Below are 21497 nucleotides of genomic sequence, written 5' to 3' on the forward strand. Positions count from 1 at the left end.
ACAAATTAACCCCCGTGTCAGATTTGCTCTAAATGCTTTGGTTTTTGAGTTATAAGCCAAAAACTGTGTTTTACCCCTATGTTCTATTTCTAGCCATGGCGGCCATCTTTGTTGGTTTGGCGGGTCTTGCCACACATTTTATAAACTAGATACCCCAAAGATGATTGAGGCCAAGTTTGGACGCCAAGTGATGAGAAAAGCTAACTTGGCCCTTCGGGCCAGGTGAGCTAAAAAAGTATATAATAATGAAGATGTGGTATAATTTCCAATGAGACAACTCTGCACAAGAGACCAAATGACACAGAAATTTTAAACAACTACAGGTCACCATACGGCCTTCAACAATGAGTAAAACCCATACCATATTTGTTTTCTTCACTTTTATTTTTGACATAAAAAAAACATAATCAAGTAATACTGAATTCTATTTTTACCCAGGCCAAATGGCATTTTTTTCCTAAAACACTGACCCTTAGAACATTGATGCAATAGAAAAATTCAGTTATAATGAAAATATTTCAAAATATATAACCTAGAATAACACATTAAATGTCTATTGTTGTCTCTTTGACCCCTTGACCATTTCCATTTTCAATTCTATTTACCATTAGCAGAACAAATACTCTGATCATAATCATTAATAATTCAATTCAATTCAAAGTTTTATTGCCATATAAACTTTACAGTTTGTGACAAATATCTCTGATATAAAAAGTTACCCTTGTTTTGCAGCTTCCATTGCTACATCTTCATAGAATTGTTCACTGTTCTGTCCTTCATCTCGACTTCTTCGATATGTTTCCACACTTCCTACTCCTTCATTGGCCATTCCATCTGTACAGACTATGACTTTTGACCCGGAACATTTTCCTGCCATACCAACAGCTATTAATAAAGCTGGACCAAGTGCTGTACATCCTTCATCTTCCAGTCTGAAATCATAAAAGTGTATACCACATTTATGCATGCATTTATCATTGTGGTTGTTGACAAAACAACAAATAATTATATTTTTGTTTTCATTTTTGTGTATTCAAAAACAATTAAATCTAGATAACAATTTCTATCAATAAAATATATACTTCAGATTGTACTCATAAATTAAATGAATTTCTACTTGTATTAATTAATACACTGATAGATCATACCCGTAGCCAGCAGTGGTTCGGGGGTTTAAGACGAACCCCCCCTTGAAAACAAATAAGCACTGTTAAAGTCAATGTTCTGTTCGAATTGTGACTGTTAAAGTCGAGTTTGTGGGTCCAACTAACCCCCCTTTGGAAATTCCTGGCTACAGGCCTGTAGATTGCTGTTTAATGCCAATTTTGGGACTATTATGCTATTTCATTGAGGTCCATTTTTATTGTTTGAGGAAGTCAGAATGCCTGATGAGAACCAGAGAACTCTTTAAGGAAACTGGCAACTAAATTATATAATTCTAGGCAATCAAGGTTTTAGATTGTTGTCTGGCAATCAAAAAGAATGTATCCCTATGCAGTATCAATGTAGTGTAAATATATACTGAACGACTTTAGAAACGCAACACTCATTTTGTTGATTTAAAAAAAAAAAAACTTGTTTGATTATCTTACAACTACTTTGCATGCTTATCATACTTCTTTCTCCGTACAAAAAATCAAAATCTGACTTACCTGTGGTTATTGAACATACCCAATTTTTTAAGTCGCACGAATTTCTTAAAGCGAAATTTTGGACCCATGAAAGATTGTTTCAGATGTTTTGCTTTGTGAAACAGTTCTTTCAATCCTTTGCCTCATTTAAACCAGTTTAAAAATGTTGCATCTCCATTTTGCCAAGACTGAGAAACAAAAAACTGAATTACCCCTTAAGAATACTGCAAACATTAAAACATAAACGTGCTGCAACCATACTGTATGACTTCAGAAACTTGTTCTATTGTCCTTCCGACAACGATACAAGTAGACAAGATTTGTTGCTGGCAATCAATGAACAGATAAACGTTTAGTGGCGATGAAACGTCAACAGAATTTGATTACGCAACGTCATTTGCCAGACATGTTTACGGCCGCAACGTCAACTGCTAATCAAATTGCTGAGTGCCATTGAGTAAAGATTCATGCCATAAATGTTTCCCATCAACTGAATGCCAAAGAATCGACTGAAGGAAAACCTTAAAAGCCCTCAAGTTCCAACCGCAAATTGCCAAAACCAATTACTGTGAAAGTACTTTTATTCGTGGGGTACCAATTTTCGTGGTTTTCGTGGATGACTTTATCCACGAATTTAAGTGTCCAACGAAATAAAACAACCATTGTCTAAATCCGAGAATATTTTAATAGCAGTCACAGAACTCCAACCGCATGCAGGATTATACCCATTTAATCTTTAATCACTTGAACTGTACAACTTTTGATCTTTTAATTCTCATAAAAAATATTTTTGATCAATGAAAATCAGATTTCCGGTATTGATATACTAACAAGTATGATAAAGTGTTCATTTTATATCCTTATTGATCTCGTACATATGGGAAATAATAATTTCTGTCTTGATTTTGATAAGAATTATTTGACAATTGAAGATACGTTTAAAGCATTTGTATATGTTACTGATTTCTGTAAGTGACATGTTTATGGCCTAATTAACACCTTTGATGGTCTCTAATCTGTTGATCACTTTATCATGGGTTAATTAGTGTTATCATTAGGATTGACACGTGTCAATGTTTACTTTGCAATTTTCTTAAATCCAGACTATTTGTTACCTTCGTTTCTAAAGGCTTTAATTTTTCAATTATTTTAAGAAAACTAAAATCCACGAATTTAAAAACCCACAAACATGTAAATATTGCTCAAACCACGAAAATTGATACCCACGAATTAAAGTACTTTCACAGTAATGGGTTGCACAAATGCAAAACGAGAAGGTGTAAAACAGAACCCAAAACATGTCAGACAGAATTTGTTGACCTGTCTGACAATTATTTTGGTGTTTGTCACATGCAGTCATCGCATTTGACGGGGACACATTCATTAAAAAATAACATAAAAATAATCTAGTGTTGCGTTTCTAAAGTCGGTCAGTATATATGTCATAAAATTTACAGCAGTATAAACAGTAAGTTTTCTTTACCTCCAAACTTCTTTCCCAAGCTGTGTTCTGGTGTCTTTAATGGCTGCTGGTAATTTTAAGTCTTTACCAAACTTGAGGAGTTGATGTTGATCGTTGAGTTGAGATTCTCCCCGAACTCTTATCTGCCTTTGACCTCCATCACCAACAATAACAACCTTGAAAAATCATTTTCTGTGTTATATTTTCAAATCATAAAAAGCAATAAATAAAAAACAAATTGTGTGTGTGAATTAATGAATTAGGAATGAACAATTCCAAAAATATTTTTAAACTAAATACCGGTATGTCATTTCTTATATCCCTAATCTTTATACAATCAAACTATCTTTAAATAATACACTTGTAGTTGGTTCATGTATGTCATTTTCAACTTCAACATATGTGCAATCTCCCTGTGAAGTTTGAGATATAATTGGTTGAAAACTCAGAGTAGGAGGAGTTGATCACATAAAATTGGGTACCCACTTTTCCCCATCTTCCTGTCTGGCTGCTAAAAATCACCTTTATAATATAAGCTGGTTTAAAGATTGTTCATCCGGCCAAAAATTTGCAGGTAATTTATGCTGTTACACATATAATACATTAGAACATACCTTTTCTTTCTTTTTCTTTTTTTAAAAAGTGAAGGAGATTTCTTCATGATCGAAATTCACAACCATATATAATGTATGATTGATACAAGATATGCAAAACAGGTCTTGAATGATTGCTTGAAAATTGCTTGAAGAGGAGTTGTGGACATGATTTCTAACCCATTTGTAGATATGGAAAATTTAGTATACAAATGTAAGCAATAAGGCACAGAGAATTTCAGTAAATCCTGAAAGATTACAAATCAATTCAGATCCAATTACCTCACTACTAAAGGCTATCAAAGCAACTCTCCTGTTTGGATGTTCCTTTATCATTTCTTCTAACTGGTGGTCTACAGCTGCCTGTGCTGCTTGTAAACGGGAGACCTGAGTTACATCTCGACGCTCATTATATCTTCCAGTATTTTTAGAGCTCTTTTTTATCCAATCAAGACTGCCAGGAACCTGAATATAAGATATAAAATATGAAATGGTTGCTCTGATTTCTAAATAATTACATTAGATGTATGTTTCATTATAATACTTTATTTTGATTGGCTAACGGCACATTACTTGTTATTCCGTAAGCAATTGCATCACTCAATAAAACTTTTCATTCATGATAGCACGTGGTCCCACAATAAAGTGCACAGGTGAACAATATACAAAATTTATAAAAATTCGTGTTTTCATGATCAAAGCTTTAAAAAATGTAATTATAAGTATTTAATACTTCTTTTTGTAACTTTATAGGGTTGTAAAAGCGTTGACCGTGCGCACATTTTTAGTATGAAGCGCTTCCGCGCTTCATACAAAATGTACTTCGGTCAACGCTTTTACACCCCAATAAATTTACAAAAAGAAGCATTCAATTCTTAAATGAATGTTATATTTTGTTAAATTCTGTCAAGAATGTATCTCCAGCTTCATACAACACAAGTTCATAAAAATTCTTTATACTATGCCTACTGTTGATTATTTTATTTTTGTGTGATATCAATTTTCATGGGTTAAATACCACAAATTCAATTGTTTAAGGAATACATTTTTTAAAAGGCTTGTTTGCAGACTTTTATTTAACCTTGAAATCAAATATCCATGAAAAACAGTTTTTCCCCTTAATTGGTACCCATGAGAATAAACAAGTAACCTGTATATATTACTTTATAAAGGTTCTCTTGTTGAATGTCATAATCTAACTGTCATTCAAGTTAATGCATGTATCCATCAGAAAAAAGACATTTCAAGCAATCTTGAATTAATATACTATGCACTATTAAGTGTTACAAACGACACCTCAAAAGAATAAACACATACTCCCGGATATATGTCAATTTGTCTCATTTCTCCTGGTAGCCTGTACACTCACCTCAGCAGTAATGTACACACTTCAGATGTAACTGATATACTACCAGATATGTCAATAAGGAAGATAACAAGAGACTCATTTCTCCTGGTAGCCTGTACACTCACCTCAGCAGTAACTGACATACTACCAGATATGTCAATAAGGAATATAACAAGAGACTCATTCTCCTGGTACCCTGTACACTCACCTGAGCAGTAACTGACATACTACTAGATATGTCAATAAGGAAGATAACAAGAGACTTGTTTCTCCTGGTATCCTGTACACTCACCTCAGCAGTAACTGATATACTACCAGATATGTCAATAAGGAAAATAACAATGACTCATTTCTCCTGGTATCCTGTACACTCACCTCAGCAGTAACTGACATACTACTAGATATATCAATACAGAAGATGACGAGAGACTCGTCTGTTCCTGATGGCCCAGCTGTTTTTGTAGATAAAGCAGGTTCTAACATAAAGGTTACATCTTCTTCCTTAGGTATTTCCTCCTCCATCACATGGATTTCATTTAATGCTCCACAAAATTCACAGGTCCATACCTAAAATTTATATGAATTTTTATTTTCTATGTACGAGAGGCTTTACTGTGGATTCATTTATTTTTGTGAATACCAATTTTTCATGGATTAAAAAAAACCTCACATATTCGAAGATATTTAAATTTGTTGTTTTGGAAAAGTTTGCATGCATTCCTTTTAAAAATTTGTATTTTGTTGAACATTTAAATTCGTGGTTCACCTGTTCCCACGAAATCCACGAAAATTAGTATCCAACGAATATTAATAAATCCACAGTATTATAGGTTTACAAAAGTTCTTTTTAGTTTGAAAAATATTTTACCAAGTATCATTCAAATTATGAAATTGTATAAAAATACATGAAATTTAACGATTAAAAATGATGAAAAAAAATAGATTTCATGAAGTATATCTTTTTTAAACTAAAATGTGTAATCCTGAATAAGCTGCTGTTATTGTAGTTTGCCTAGAGAAAGGACATAGTTATATCTCTGACAGTCTATGTAATTACATATAAATAATGCTCAGAGTCTTGAAACTTTTCATAATTCAAATATGCTGATTTCCTTCAAAATAAAACAACTGGCTTTTACCTTACCTGTTGCTGTTCTGCCTTTGTGACTTTACTAACATGTGACAGTATGGCTTTACAATCCTTGCAGTACACAGGATCCCCTGTAAACATGTGACCAGGGGCTATCAGCTTAGAGAAATTAATACAGACTACATTGGTATCAGCTCGTCTCTCTCTTTTTCCTGATACAGTTGGTTCTGGTGCATCATCTGGAAAAAAATTTAGAAATCACATTTGAATACTCCTTTGTTTCAAAGTTAAGGACACAACTTCCTATCGTTAACTTTCCTTTCATTACATACTTTTTATCTTCAAATGTTTTTCTTTCACAAAAGATATAATCTTTCTGTAAATGTTTCACAATTCATTGATTCGGGTATCTTTTTGAAATGACATCTGTTTATTTATTTAAAGTTAGATACAAGCATACAAGGTACTATATTGTAGAGATTTAATGTTTGAAAAACAATACTTTTTGTTATATCAAATTATATCATAATTTACACTTACATATATCCTTTGATGAAACATTTCTCCAAGTGTGTTTCTTTCTTCTAACATGTGAATCTTCAAAATAATAAGGAAAAGGTAATATGACTAATAATGTACCTTAAAACGAATAATAGAGTGAGTGAATAAGAATAGAACCACAATATACCAACATTGAGCATTTAAGAAGTGTACATTTAGAGCAACTACATAGTTCTATAAGTATTGTATCTGACAGAGTAATGAGAAATCATATAAAAAGTTTAACAAATTGTCAAATAAAGATAAATGCATGAAATATTTGCCACTGGGCATTAAGCAACCAACAGTTAGTCAACTTTAGATCTTCTGACTCTACAACTTCTGGTTCTCTGTAAATATGTTTTATTCAAATTCAGAAAATAGTGCATGCAGAAATAACTAGAGGCTCTAAAGAGCCTGTGTCGCTCACCTTGGTCTATGTGCATATTAAACAAAGGACACAAATGGATTCATGCCAAAATTGTATTTTGGTGATGGTGATGTGTTCGAAGTTCTTACTTTACTGAACGATTTTGCTTCTTACAATTATATCTATCATGAACTTTGCCCATTAGTAACAGAGAACTATATTTGGTAAAAATTTACATAAATTTACCAAATTAATGAAAATTGTTAAAAATTGACTATAAAGGGCAATAACTCCCTAAGGGGTCAATTGACCATTTAGGTCATGTTGACTTATTTGTAGATCTTACTTTGCTGAACATTATTGCTGTTTACAGTTTATCGCTATCTATAAAAGTATTCAAGATAACCAAAAACGGCAAAATTTCTTTAAAAATTACCAATTGGAGGGCAGCAACCCAACAACCAGTTGTCCAATTCATCTGAAAAATTCAGGGCAGATAGATATTGACTTGATTAACAATTTAACTTCTTGTCAGATTTGCTCTAGATGCTTTGGTTTCATAGTTATAAGCAAAAAACTGCATTTTACCCCTATGTTCTATTTTTAGCGGTGGCAGCCATCTTGGTTGAATGGCCAGGTCATTGGACACATTTTTCAAACTAGATACCCCAAAGATGATTGTGGCCTAGTAGTTTCAGTGGAGATTTTGTAAAAGATTACTTAGATTTATGAAAAATGGTTAAAGATTGACTATAAAGGGCAATAACTCCTAAAGGGGTCAACTGACCATTTTGGTCATGTTGACTTATTTGTAGATCTTACTTTGCTGAACATTATTGCTGTTTACAATTTATCTCTATCTATAATAATATTCAAGATAATAACCAAAAACAGCAAAATTTCCTCAAAATTACCAATTCAGGGGCAGCAACCCAACAACCGATTGACCGATTCATCTGAAAATTTCAGGGCAGATAGATCTTGACCTGATAAACATTTTTATCCCATGTCAGATTTCCTCAAAATGCTTTGGTTTTTGAGTTATAAGCCAAAAACTGCATTTTAGCCCTATGTTCTATTTTTAGCGGTGGCGGCCATCTTGGTTGGTTGACAAGGTCACGCCACACATTTTTTAAACTAGATACCCCAAAGATGATTGTGGCCAAGTTTGGATTAATTTGGCCCAGTAGTTTCAGAGGAGAAGATTTTTGTAAAAGATTACTTTAATTTACGAAAAATGGTTAAAAATTGACTATAAAGGGCAATAACTCCTAAACGGGTCAACTGACAATTTTGGTCATGTTGACTTATTTGTAGATCTTACTTTGCTGAACATTATTGCTGTTTACAGTTTATCTCTATCTATAATAATATTCAAGATAATAACCAAAAACAGCAAAATTTCCTCAAAATTACCAATTCAGGGGCAGCAACCCAACAACCGATTGACCAATTCATCTGAAAATTTCAGGGCAGATAGATCTTGACCTGATAAACATTTTTATTCCATGTCAGATTCCTCAAAATGCTTTGGTTTTTGAGTTATAAGCCAAAAACTGCATTTTACCCCTTTGTTCTATTTTTAGCCGTGGCGGCCATCTTGGTTGGTTGACAAGGTCACGCCACACATTTTTTAAACTAGATACCCCAAAGATGATTGTGGCCAAGTTTGGATTCATTTGGCCCAGTAGTTTCAGAGGAGAAGATTTTTGTAAAAGATTACTTTAATTAACGAAAAATGGTTAAAAATTGACTATAAAGGGCAATAACTCCTAAAAGGGTCAACTGACCATTTTGGTCATGTTGACTTATTTGTAGATCTTACTTTGCTGAACATTATTGCTGTTTACAGTTTATCTCTAACTATAATAATATTCAAGATAATAACCAAAAACAGCAAAATTTCTTCAAAATTACCAATTCAGGGGCAGCAACCCAACAACCGATTGACAGATTAATCTAAAAATTTCAGGGCAGATAGATCTTGACCTGATAAACATTTTTACCCCTGTCAGATTTGCTCTAAATGCTTTGGTTTTTGAGTTATAAGCCAAAAACTGCATTTTACCCCTATGTTCTATTTTTAGCCGTGGCGGCCATCTTGGTTGGTTGACCGGGTCACGCCACACATTTTTTAAACTAGATACCCCAATGATGATTGTGGCCAAGTTTGGTTTGATTTGGCCCAGTAGTTTCAGAGGAGAAGATTTTTGTAAAAGCTAACGCCGGACGACGACGGACGACGGACGACGGACGACGGACGACGGACGACGGACGCAAAGTGATGAGAAAAGCTCACTTGGCCCTTTGGGCCAGGTGAGCTAAAAAGGATGATGCAACTTACCTGTTTCAAACTTAAATTGAAATTAACAATCTCAAGTGCCTTGACAGGGACAAAATCAGCCATCTAACTAACAACTAAAATGCCCTATTAACTTATCCATTCTTCCACATACTACATAATATCAATAAAATACACAATACAATGACAATATGGCTACAGTTCATTAATACATATGTACAAGAGATGATAGAAATCTAAAGAAACATTATAGTGGTGATTTATCCAGCTTACTTGGTGAAATATAATGTAATCTAAAGTGTCAATGAAGCTATTATAAAAATGAATGTTACAATGTTTGCTGCAAAAATGATAAAAATCACAAGTACATTATGTATATCTGTATATGTAATATTTGATATCTGTATATGTAATATTTGAAACACATTTTATGCCACTCAGGATAACCTGAAACACACTATGATTATGATAGCAGTTATTATTTAGTATTATTATCAATTTATCACTGTAATGGTTTTGTTGTTTGGTTAAAATTCATATTATTATTGTGTATCTTTTATACTGCAGTACTTTCTCTCTTTTTGAAAACAAATTCATTTATCCTTTTGCATATAATTCTTTGTTTTCTTCATACAGTATGTAAATCTAAGATTTTTTGTGAACATTTTTACAAAATCATGATTTGGGGCTATTTTCACTATCATGATACTCATTGGAAAAGTGTCTTAAGGTGGTAACTAACACTACAGGGAGATAACTCTGTAAAGTCAGCTTAACGTTTTAAATACGTTGTGTTGTAAAAGAAATATTAAACTTCTCGATGATCAAAATTGGTGTTTGTCAAATTGCTATATAACCAGTTTAATTTTTCTGACAAAACAGTTGGTTCAAAATTTTTTAAATTTTTATATTTTTGTTAAAGTGTCTTTGACAAAATTTTATGAAAATTAAACGAGCCAAATTAATTTTAGTGAAAGTGTTAGGTACCACCTTAAAATTGTGCAGTTCACAACTAAATCTAATAGCATGCATAAGTTGACAGGTATCCATGTGTTCATTATCACTGAACTAGTATATATATTTGTTTAGGGGCCAGCTGAAGGTGGCCTCTGGGTGCAGGAGTTTCTCGCTGCATTGAAAAACTGTTGGCGGCCTTCTGCTGTTTTCTGTTCTATTGGTCAGGTTGTTGTCTCTTTGACACATTCTCCGTTTCCATTCTGAATTTTATTAGGTAATATGGCTATGTTAAAATTGATCAGAAATTAGAGTAGAGTAAACAAAGCTAAAGTGGCCATTTGCAACAAAAACTTAGATTCAGCCCAAATAAAGCATTTAATTCTAAAGATAATCTAGATTCTTACCACATTCTTCTTCTGAACTTGATCCAGAGTCACTATATATAGATAAAAGTAAAAAGAAATTAGCGTTAATTAGTTATCCGATATATATATATAGCTTAACCATGTTAACTAAGACATGTAAGATGGTAAAACAAATTCATAGCATATTTTGTGTATGTTCTTTTATCCAATGATACATTCATAATATGCATAAACATGATTTTTAGTAGCACATTTGACTCATAAATTGCTTATTATGTTTTTGCTGTTAACATTTAGATACATGCAGTTTATCGTTTAACTTTTTCAGAAAACAATAATTTTGTCAAACTATTTAAATTAGGCTGTTAGTTTTCTCAGGCGAATTGTTTTACATTTGTCATTTCAGGGCCTAAAAATTTAAAGCCAACTATCAGTATGGGCTTTGCTCATTGTTAAAGGCTGTACAGTGACCTGGTATAGTTGTTACTTTCTGTGTCATTTGATCTTAGGGGAGATTTGTCTCATTTGAAGTCATACCACAGTGAATGAAATAATATTATAAGATCTCCACATCTATCAAACGCCATACACTATCATTTGGGTTATCCCTATAACATATATACAATATACTTATGTAAGTAGTCTATTCTTATAAATTAACCTATATATATATTGATATATTTATCACTCAAGTTTCATTGTTCGAAATATGCCTATTGATATTCTATGTAGTAAATGTATTGTTTAATTGCTGCATCATTACTATTTGTATACTAGTTGTATGGGCCGTTGCCAATTATTGCAATTGGGTTTGTGCCAATCAAATATTTGTATTTGTATTTGTACTTCCCTTTCTCTACAACAGATGTGAAGCATGATGTCACCACTGTTTCAGAGTTTGTGTAACATCTATTTATCTTTCCATCTTTCATTTTCTCTATATTCAACCTCTGGTGTATATTCACAGGTATAGCACATACCCAGGGGGGAACAATCCATATAAAAGCCAAAGCAAATGCCAAATCTATGTACTTTATTTTACTTATCATAAAAATGTAAAAGTGATTCAAAACAAAATTAATAAAAAAAAAAACAACCACTAAATTATACACTTTTAAATTATAAGGTGTTTTTTTTTGTTTGTTTGTTTGTTTGTTTGGTTTTTTTTAAATTATTATTTGGATGGAAAGTTGTCTCATTGGCACTCACACCACATCTTCCTATATCTATAGTCATGTACCTTAGTTCCATCCCTTCATCAAATTCACCAGCAGAAAACACCTCATACTCTGGTTCATCATAAACATAAACATAAGATGATCCAAAATCCATTATGTTTGTCTGATTATTGATTCTGTAAAAAAAAAATACTGTTACTAGGAACATTAACTTTAAAATAAAGAAAATAATCTGAATGCAAATTTCCATTCAGACATGTATAATATCTTAAGACAGTAATTATAAGAATTTAAACAAATAAATGAACAAGATATGTATTCATTTTAAAATAACATAATAATTTATAAATAACAATAAAATAAATAAAAACTATGTGTGCTAAAATTGCAAATTGATACCTTCTTCTCTCATTTTTTATAGATACTGAGTAAGAATGTAGGTCATACATGTCTTATGCCATCATCATCATAGATAAAATGCATATTTTCTTCCTCAAGAACTAAATCCAGGTTCCTTAAAGTCATATATGAATTAAGTCAGAGACTGGTGAACAATAATGTTCATCTAATTCTTGAACCAATGCATGTATATATCATCTCTGTCTGTTGTGATGTGAAAATATGGCAGTTTATCAATTATTGTGTTTTGCTGTAGGTTTTTAACTGATTGTCACCTTTATAATAATTAAACAATCAACAAAGTAGCTTGGATATTGAGCATGTGTATAACATGTACAATACAATGATAGTTTATTTCAATGACAGATTGGAAATGCCTATTATTGCGATCACCAGATTTTTAAGAGAAAAATTCACGTTGAGTTCACTGCATACGGAAAATATATAGGTAAATTGTTAACTTAAAGCAAGCAATCAAAACTAGAGGCTCAAAAGAGCCTGTGTCGCTCACCTTGGTATTTGGAATTAAACAAAGGAAGCAGACAGTTCATGACAAAATGTGTTTAGGTGATTGTGATGTGTTTGTACATCTTACTTTACTGAACATTCTTGCTGCTTACAATTATCTCTATCTATAATGAACTTGTCCGTGTAGTTTCAGTGGAAAATGTTAATAAAAATTTACAAATTTTATGAAAATTGTTAAAAATTGATTATAAAGGACAATAACTTCCTAGGGGGTCAATTGACCATTTTGGTCATTTTGACTTATTTTTTAGTCTTAAATTGCTGTACATTATTTCTGTTTACAGTTTATCTCTATCTATAATAATATTCAAGATAATAACCAAAAACCATGAAAACAGCAAAATTTCCTTAAAAATACCAATTTAGGGGCAGCAACCTAACAACGAGTTGTCCGATTCATCTAAACATTTCAGGGCAGATAGATCTTGACCAGATAAACAATTTTACCCCATGTCAGATTTGCTCTAAATGCTTTGGTTTTTGAGTTATAAACCAAAAACTGCATTTTACCCCTATGTTCTATTTTTAGCTGTAGCGGCCATCTTGGTTGGTTTGCCCGGTCACGAAACACAATTTTTAAACTAGATAGCCTAAAAATGATTCTGGCTATGTTTGGTAAAATTTGGCCCAGTAGTTTCAGAGGAGAAGATTTTTGTAAAAGTTTACTAAGATTTACGAAAAATGGTTAAAATTTACTATAAAGGGCAATAACTCCTAAAGGGGTCAACTGACCATTTTGGTCCTGTTGACTTATTTGTAAATCTTACTTTGCTGAACATTTTTGCTGTTTACAGTTTATCTCTATTCATAATAATATTCAAGATAACATCCAAAATCAGCAAAATTTCCTAAAAAATACCAATTCAGGGGCAGCAACCCAACAACCGTTTGTCCCATTCATCTTAAAATTTCAGGATAGATAGATCTTGACCAGATTAACAATTTTACCCCCATGTCAGATTTGCTCTAAATGCTTTGGTTTTTGAGTAATAACCAAAAACTGCATTTAACCTCTATGTTCTATTTTTTGCCATGGCTGCCATCTTGGTTTGATGCTGGGTCACAAAACACAATTTTTAAACTAGATACCCCAAAGATGATTTTGGCCAAGTTTGGATTAATTTGGCCTGGTAGTTTCAGAGGAGAAGATTTTTGTAGAAGATCATGGAGATTTACAAAAAAAGGTTAAAAATTGACTATAAAGGGCAATTACTCCTAAAGGGGTCAACTGACCATTTTGGTCATGTTGACTTATTTGTAAATCTTACTTTGCTCAACATTATTGCTGTTTACAGTTTATCTCTATCTATAATAATATTCAAGATAATAACCCAAAACAGCAAAATTTCCTTAAAATTACCAATTTAGGGGCAGCAACCTAACAACGAGTTGTCCGATTCATCTAAATATTTCAGGGCAGATAGATCTTGACCAAATAAACAATTTTACCCCCATGTCAGATTTTCTCTAAATGCTTTGGTTTTTGAGTTATAAGCCAAAAACTGCATTTTACCCCCATGTTCTATTTTGAGCCATAGCTGCCATCTTGGTTGGTTTGCCCGGTCACAAACACACAATTTTTAAACTAGATAGCCTAATAATGATTCTGGCTATGTTTGGTAAAATTTGGCCCAGTTATAGTTTCAAAGGAGAAGATTTTTGTAAAAGTAAATGCCGGACAACGGACGACGGATGCCAAGTGATGGGAAAAGCTCACTTGGCCAGGTGAGCCTAAAAAAAGGAAATTTCTTTTAAATTTTGACAATATCAAAGAGGTCTATGACAATTAGACACAAGTTATTGGCTGGAAACTACAAAAATGCTGTTTTCTTGCCTCTTAATTCCTAATCTATATAATTGATACCATATTACCCCCAAAATCAATCCCAACCAACCTTTTGAGTTATTGAACCTTCATGTAAAATTGCATACAGATCCAATTTACTATTTATACCTAAAGTTCGTTCAGGAAACAAAACTGAAGCGTGACTGGAATTGGCCCTCTCTTAGGTCAGTCAGTGGGCCCCCACTTATGAAAATTTCTAGATCCGCCACTGCAAACCACAATTTTTTTTTACTTTAACCGTTGTATAAAAACACAACCATACACTCAGTTTCATGTTTACTTCAAATATATTCTGAATACTTTATTAAAGACTGCATTGCTGTAGTCAATGACGTCGTAAACCCTATAGATACCAGTGGTGGATCCAGAAATTTTCATAAGTGGGGGCCCACTGACTGACCTACGAGGGGGCCGCTCCAATGATTCCCTATATAAGCAACCAAATTTTTTCCCAAAAAGGGGGGGTCCGGGCCCCCTGGCCCCCCCCCCCCCTAAATCCGCCTCTGGATACTATACACCTTATCGCTATTTCCGCTTGACCCGAGAATCTGTTCCGCTTGAACTATTGGCGTCATACAACAATCACTTTTCCATTGTGGCGTCAGATATTTTGAATTATGACGTCAAAATTTTACGGGACCCTGTGTGATGTCCAGTAATGGCGGACAAATAGCGATAAGGTGTATTGGTAAAACACAAAGCCATTTCTTCCATATATTCTCAATAGTCCATGGCAATGCCATAGTCGAATTTGAAATTCAGCCAAATACTAGACACTTGCCCCAAGTGACTTGCCGTCAAATAAATTCACTGAAGTCCAATAGTTTGGTACTGTTGACCAAATTAATTCATCACTTATTTTACTTGCAATTTGAAAAATAGTGAAAATATTGTGTACTTAAAAATACTGTATAGAAAGGATAATTGAGGTATACATGTAATATCAAAATAATATTTTACAATAAAACAACATAATTATTATCTTATTCTTTTAATTTATAGACAAAAGCTAGTCCAAATAATTATGACGTCTGGCAAGGCTATTTTAATTTTTTTCTGGGACGCGTTTTGCCTCCATAAGGTAAATGGGGGTAAATCATCAATTTCACTTCGATTTCAGGCTTATTCCTCACAGTAAACATGTACACGCTATTGTTCTGGAATCAGGAAGGCGTCCCAGAAAAAAATTAAAATAGCCTTGCCAGACGTCATAATTATTTGGACTAGACAAAAGCATAATTCATTTTGTTTACACCAAGGATTTGTATTCCTATACAAATTCTTGTTTAGACTTTGTAAGTAGTTTATCTGTGATGAGGTAAAGTTTCTAAATCTAAGCATTGTAGAAATGCATTGCTGTTCCAATATCTTACGATGTGAGTGTGAATATATTCCCATCAACTATAACGTTCCTCAGACGTTTTCAGCTTTTTATAACCGTCGTCTATTTTTAGAAACGAAAGTTATTTCACAACAGGATGTAATCCAGCAACAAGTCCACCCGATGTTTACCGATTGGATCACGCTAAACAAAACTTAGCTTTCAAAAAAGCTTGTCTGGCTTCATGATCTATAATCAGTTTTTAACCAATTTGCACCTATTACAAGTTCTTTTCACTTATGTTTATTTATGATCTAGATAAAAGTTTCCATTCTGTGTTGATTTTGTAGTTGTATCCTTATTTAACTTATCTTTCCACCAATTTAAATTTGAATTTCTTAAAATCATAGTAAAAAATGATGCAGGCACTTGTTTCTGTGTAAAATGGGTTTGAACCCACCTCAAAACGATCCATGGTTCTGTAATGAGGAGTACCCAAATTGCATCCATGCTTTAATTCACATCCTTAAAAATCAAATAACATATGTTGCATTTGATAAAAAATTAACAAATGTAGATAAAGTTTTATGTAAAAACCCTATATGGTTTACTTGGACAATTTTTATTCCATCTAATCTTACTTGAACAGTGTTTCTAGTGATTTTTTATACTGTGTGTGATTACATCAAAGTGATGGATAATATCACTAATGAAAAGATTAGAAGAGTAGTTTAAATAATTTCATATTGCGGTATGGTGGGGGAGATAAACATTAATAAAGCACTATTGCTGAAAAAAGGAGTTATAACAGCAGGTCTTTAGAAGGAAAAGTGTATAAGGATAAAATGAGCTCAAATTAAATAATATGGGTATCCTAATTTTCACAATTTTATTTAAACTGCACTCTATGTCTTATCTAAATAATGTGGACTGTTCTGAACATGTTTAAAAAAAAAAAGAAAAAAAGTTGCAAATCAAAATTTCTTCTAGTAAATATTACCAACTATTCTTGTAAGACACATGTAAGACATAAAATCTAGAGAAAAAAGTAATAACAAAATTAATCTAAAAATGTTGTTTTCCGGCAAATTGTAAGTTCATTGAAGATTTAATAACAAGTTGTAGAGTGCATCTGATCATTTTTTTAGTATTTTCAACACAGGACATTGACAATGTACTTTTTCAACAAATAAAAATAAAAAACTTATCTTATTGAAATATGGATTCTTTCTTGATTGCAATAAGTATATTCAATTCTCATAAAATTTCAAATGACTAAAATAGACATAATGATTGATGGGAAATAAACTAATAAACAATGGTTTGTTATAAATAAAAGTTTTAAAATTTTAAAACTGTTTCAAGCCAATTCCTGATAATAAAAAAAAGTGAACTAATTTAAATTGTTGATTAATTACAGATAATTATTGGAAATTTACAAATAAATTATAGGCTTACTTGAATACCTTTTATATATTCATATTTATATTCATATTTTTTTTTAAAGATCTTGTTAATCAACTAATCATCTATCTTTCAGACATAATTTACAGAATCACTTTATGTAATAGATCAAAAGTAATAGGCAATAAATAAATCTATCATCCATATATATATCAAACATCTCATAAATACATTTGTGTATTCAATTATCAGGTCAAATATTTGTATATTAAGATGTACAGTTCTAAATTGTATAATTATGTAAGACTGAGGTTGATAAGTAATGTGGTCAATTTGATTGACAGTTTAGGATGTGGGGCATTGTAACTATAAAAGGTCTACCTTGTCTCTGATTGTTTAGTGATAATGACAGTTGTCAATCATACTAGTATTGTATCAATACACAATTACCTAATCAAAATGTTTTAAAAAGAAGCATTCACATCAACACACCTTAATGACGTAAATTCATGAATGAACTGCTAAAAAATGTACTATTTTTTTCATTTTATATGTGTATTATGTGCACATATATGAGAACCATAGGGAACTATATTTCAGTGTGAATACATATAGTAACAGTAGTTGACCTGTCATGTTGTTAGGGAGGCGGGTGCCTTAGTAAAGATTTAGAACCAGTTCTAATCTTTCCAAAAAGTAAAGTTAAAAAAAGGAAAATTCCAAACAGAAAGTCCTTAATCAATTGGCAAAATCAAAAGCTCAAACACATCAAAAGAATGGATAACAACTGTCCTATTCCTGAATTTCGACAGAGCAACTCTCCCTTTCCAAGTAATATGGTATATGTGAGGATATATGATGACAGTTTATGTCTCTGTATGGACTACAGAAAGCTGAATAAGAAAACTATATATGACAGTCAACCTATTCCTAGATTCAAAGATATGTTACACTTGCTAGGTGGAAAAATTGGTATAAAATTCTGGATCACTTTTGAGACTATCATCAATGATTATTGGATAAAGCTAGTTAAAACTCGACGGCTTTATGTACATGTTAGAGTTAGTACGAATGGATAAGAATTCCCTTTGGATTTACCAGTGCATCCAAAGATTTAAGTCATTCATGGAAAGAACGATATCTGATACCTGAGTTTACATATGAATACCATATTTAGACAATGTGTTTGGTATTCAGTGGTGATGTTTAAGAACACATTAAGAATGTAGGAATTGCAATGCAAAGTTTCAAAGGAAAATGTATAAAGTTAAAAATCCATAAAAAGTCAATTGTTAGCTTTAAAAGAAAGAAAGCCAAACACAGTATGAGAGCTTAGAGAATGATATTTGTAAATATATCCATGAATTAAACCCATTGTATGTTGCTGGTTTCACTAAAAGCACATTGATGTGGAGTCCACTATTCTGCCTGCTTATTAATGTCTGTGAACCTACTTTCAATTTCTGCTTTATCTGTACAAACATTCTTTTTGGTATAACTTTTTGTTCAGTCTTGTCAATTTGCAATTTGTAAAAGGCACAGTAATTTTTTGGAAAAACTTTCACATTTGTCAGTCATTTTGTATGAGAAAATCGTACCATTGATTTTAAACTCTTTCAAACATTACAGAATCTGTAGTTAATTCATTATGATTTTAATTCTTACTGATGTCCACTACACGTGTTACTCCACTCCTGAATATTTTGATTTTGCAAAGAATGAAGTTTTAATTTGTCTTTTTTAGTCATCGAATGTATTAAACTCAGCTTTAAGCTACTTCCTATCTTTTTCTCAACAATACTCAATAAATGTATAATTTTTTAATCAAAGATTTCTATATCGACTGACTGAACATCCTAAGTAAAAATTTCACTTCATTATAGACATTTCTCTTTTATGAAATGTAATTAACTGTCTATGTTTTTGTCAAATTCAAACAAAGGTTCTTGAACTCTTCTCAACATTACTGATTTTTGTCTATTTGTAGATCAGACATTGACTGTAACACATGACCTTTCTTTCTTTCATGTGACTATATGCCGGTATCCAAATGTGATTTCAATCCCATGCTGCATTATCATATCATATCACAATTAAACAACATAATTGATTAACCAATAACTTGTAACGCCAAGCTATAAATAGAATATGCATATATATGCAGGTCCAATGAATAAACCTAGGTTTTTACCAGACCAACAACTCATGACCATTTTGTTATGTGCTAGCTCACAAGGTTAGAGTTGGCATAAATCTAGTAAATTAAATATATCAACTACTTTGACTAGCTCAGTCATAGCTCTTACCATTAACGCCACATGCTAAGTAGAAAATCACAAAATACTTACTTTAAAGAATTGCTAGACCCTGCTGTGATCAAACTAAAAAAGAGCGCATTATCACAAGACCACTGAGACTATACTCTGATCCAAGCAGCATGGAATGTTATGACTTTAATTATCTATGATATGTTTTTGAAAATTTCAAAAGAATTCTATACTATTCTAAACATGGTTCTTTTTTTGTGAACATCATAAAAAACATAAAATAAATTTTCAACAAACTTTATTGTAACATAATCATTAATTATTACATGCATGACAAATAAAAAATTAAAAGCTGCGTTTCCTGACATACTTTGAAAATATTGTGAAACATGTAGGTCATTTTGCTTGGTTGTCCTATATAAGTATAAATGTTTTCCATCTGAGGTTCTCAAAATGACATTTTCATTTTAATGGTTAATGTGTCTGTGGCATATTCATAAATTTTGTCTGTGAAGTAGCAATTACCAACTCACTTAAAAGATATTGCCACAAAAATATGAAATTTTCTATATTATAATGCAAAAATTCAAGACAGAACATCAATACTTGGATGACCTATAAGACACAATGTTTGTAATGTTTATGCTCAGGGGTCGAAATTAGCACTGGTCAGGTGGTCCAAGACCAGTTGAATTTACGTCAGACTAGTAGATTTTGTTAGCTTGTGGTCCAACAGACCAGTAGAAATTGTTGATAAAAATCACTGATTGCAACACAATCTCAGTTTATTAACAAACAAAAAATACCTGTGAAACAAATTCCACTGTACAAGGATATTATTATTTATAATTTAGTGTTTGTCGAATGAATGTCATTATTTAGGATCAGTAGATTTGGTGCCAGACCAGTAGATTTACGGTTCACTGGTCCAGCTGGCCAGTACACAAAAAAGCTTAAATTCGACCCCTGTTTATGTTAAATGATATTTTCGTTTATCATAAATCTGTAGGTTCTGTTAGAATTTTGTTATTTTGTATAAAGCACACTTAACATCATTATTACCACTTTTTGTATGCATAAGAAGATTATTGTATGTAATTTAAATTACAAATAAACGCAAGCAAACAAATCAGTGCATTTACAAATATAAGGTTATCAATAAATAAGTACATTTTTTGTAACAATCAACTTCCATTAAAGGGCATATTGTCCTTTGCACAAAATCCACACTTCAAGATTATTAGCTGATAAATTCAAAATAACAACACATTCTTAAAGTGATTTTTTAAATAGAGAATTTATAAATATATTAAAATGAGTGTTGCAATAAATATGTGTGTGTGCTTTTATTTGAGATACAACCATTTGAAAAAATAGAATAGTTGGTGTAGAAAGGATGTGTCTGGATTTTTATATTACATATATGGGATGAACCTCATTTTTAAAATATATGAAAAGCAAAGTAGAAATTTGAAAAAATTGAAAAGAGTTTAATTGTTTATACCTGTCCTTTACATTTGTACCTAAGTATCTAGCATATATTTTGTAAATGCTCTTTTCAGATCAATGGTAAAAAAAAATTTGATATGCTCAAATTTGAAATGTTATTACAAATGTACTAGCAAAACAATAGAAAAAAATATGAACTTCACATAAAAAAAATATTAGTATAAAACACCACATATATCACAATATATTATGAAAATCTAAAACAGGTCAAAGGTCCTACAGTTGAGTATGTGAAAAAGGTGCATATCAAAAATACAAAACTTAAATTAATGTTCAAATAAGTAGAGATCTCGAGATATGATATCATAAACTTTTATATTTTTAACAATTTTTTTACCAACATTGATATAATATACATTGACAATTTACAACAAAATGTAATATCAC

At 31.8% G+C, this 21497-nt stretch overlaps 1 protein-coding gene across 3 annotated transcripts in view; it reads right to left on the reverse strand.

The window, feature by feature from the left end:
• The window catches only part of LOC134687468 (protein SON-like), a 36328-nt gene extending 20231 nt beyond the window's left edge, over window positions 1-16097 (reverse strand). For 2 of the 3 annotated variants that reach the window (XM_063547794.1, XM_063547793.1), the window contains exons 1-9: window positions 15983-16097; window positions 11899-12012; window positions 10698-10729; window positions 6665-6721; window positions 6179-6363; window positions 5410-5601; window positions 3969-4151; window positions 3115-3269; window positions 720-932 (exon numbers count right to left, since the gene is read on the reverse strand). In XM_063547794.1, coding sequence (XP_063403864.1) covers window positions 720-932; window positions 3115-3269; window positions 3969-4151; window positions 5410-5601; window positions 6179-6363; window positions 6665-6721; window positions 10698-10729; window positions 11899-11990 — 1109 coding nt within the window. In that variant the 5' untranslated portion in view covers window positions 11991-12012; window positions 15983-16097. Of the gene's footprint in view, window positions 1-719; window positions 933-3114; window positions 3270-3968; window positions 4152-5159; window positions 5190-5409; window positions 5602-6178; window positions 6364-6664; window positions 6722-10697; window positions 10730-11898; window positions 12013-15982 lie in introns of those variants that run through there. The other variant, XM_063547795.1, reaches the window with a different exon arrangement.
• Between the last annotated feature and the right edge of the window lie 5400 nt (window positions 16098-21497).

The sequence above is a fragment of the Mytilus trossulus genome, chromosome 10 (genome assembly GCF_036588685.1).
Source record: "Mytilus trossulus isolate FHL-02 chromosome 10, PNRI_Mtr1.1.1.hap1, whole genome shotgun sequence".
NCBI classification, from domain to species: domain Eukaryota; kingdom Metazoa; phylum Mollusca; class Bivalvia; order Mytilida; family Mytilidae; genus Mytilus; species Mytilus trossulus.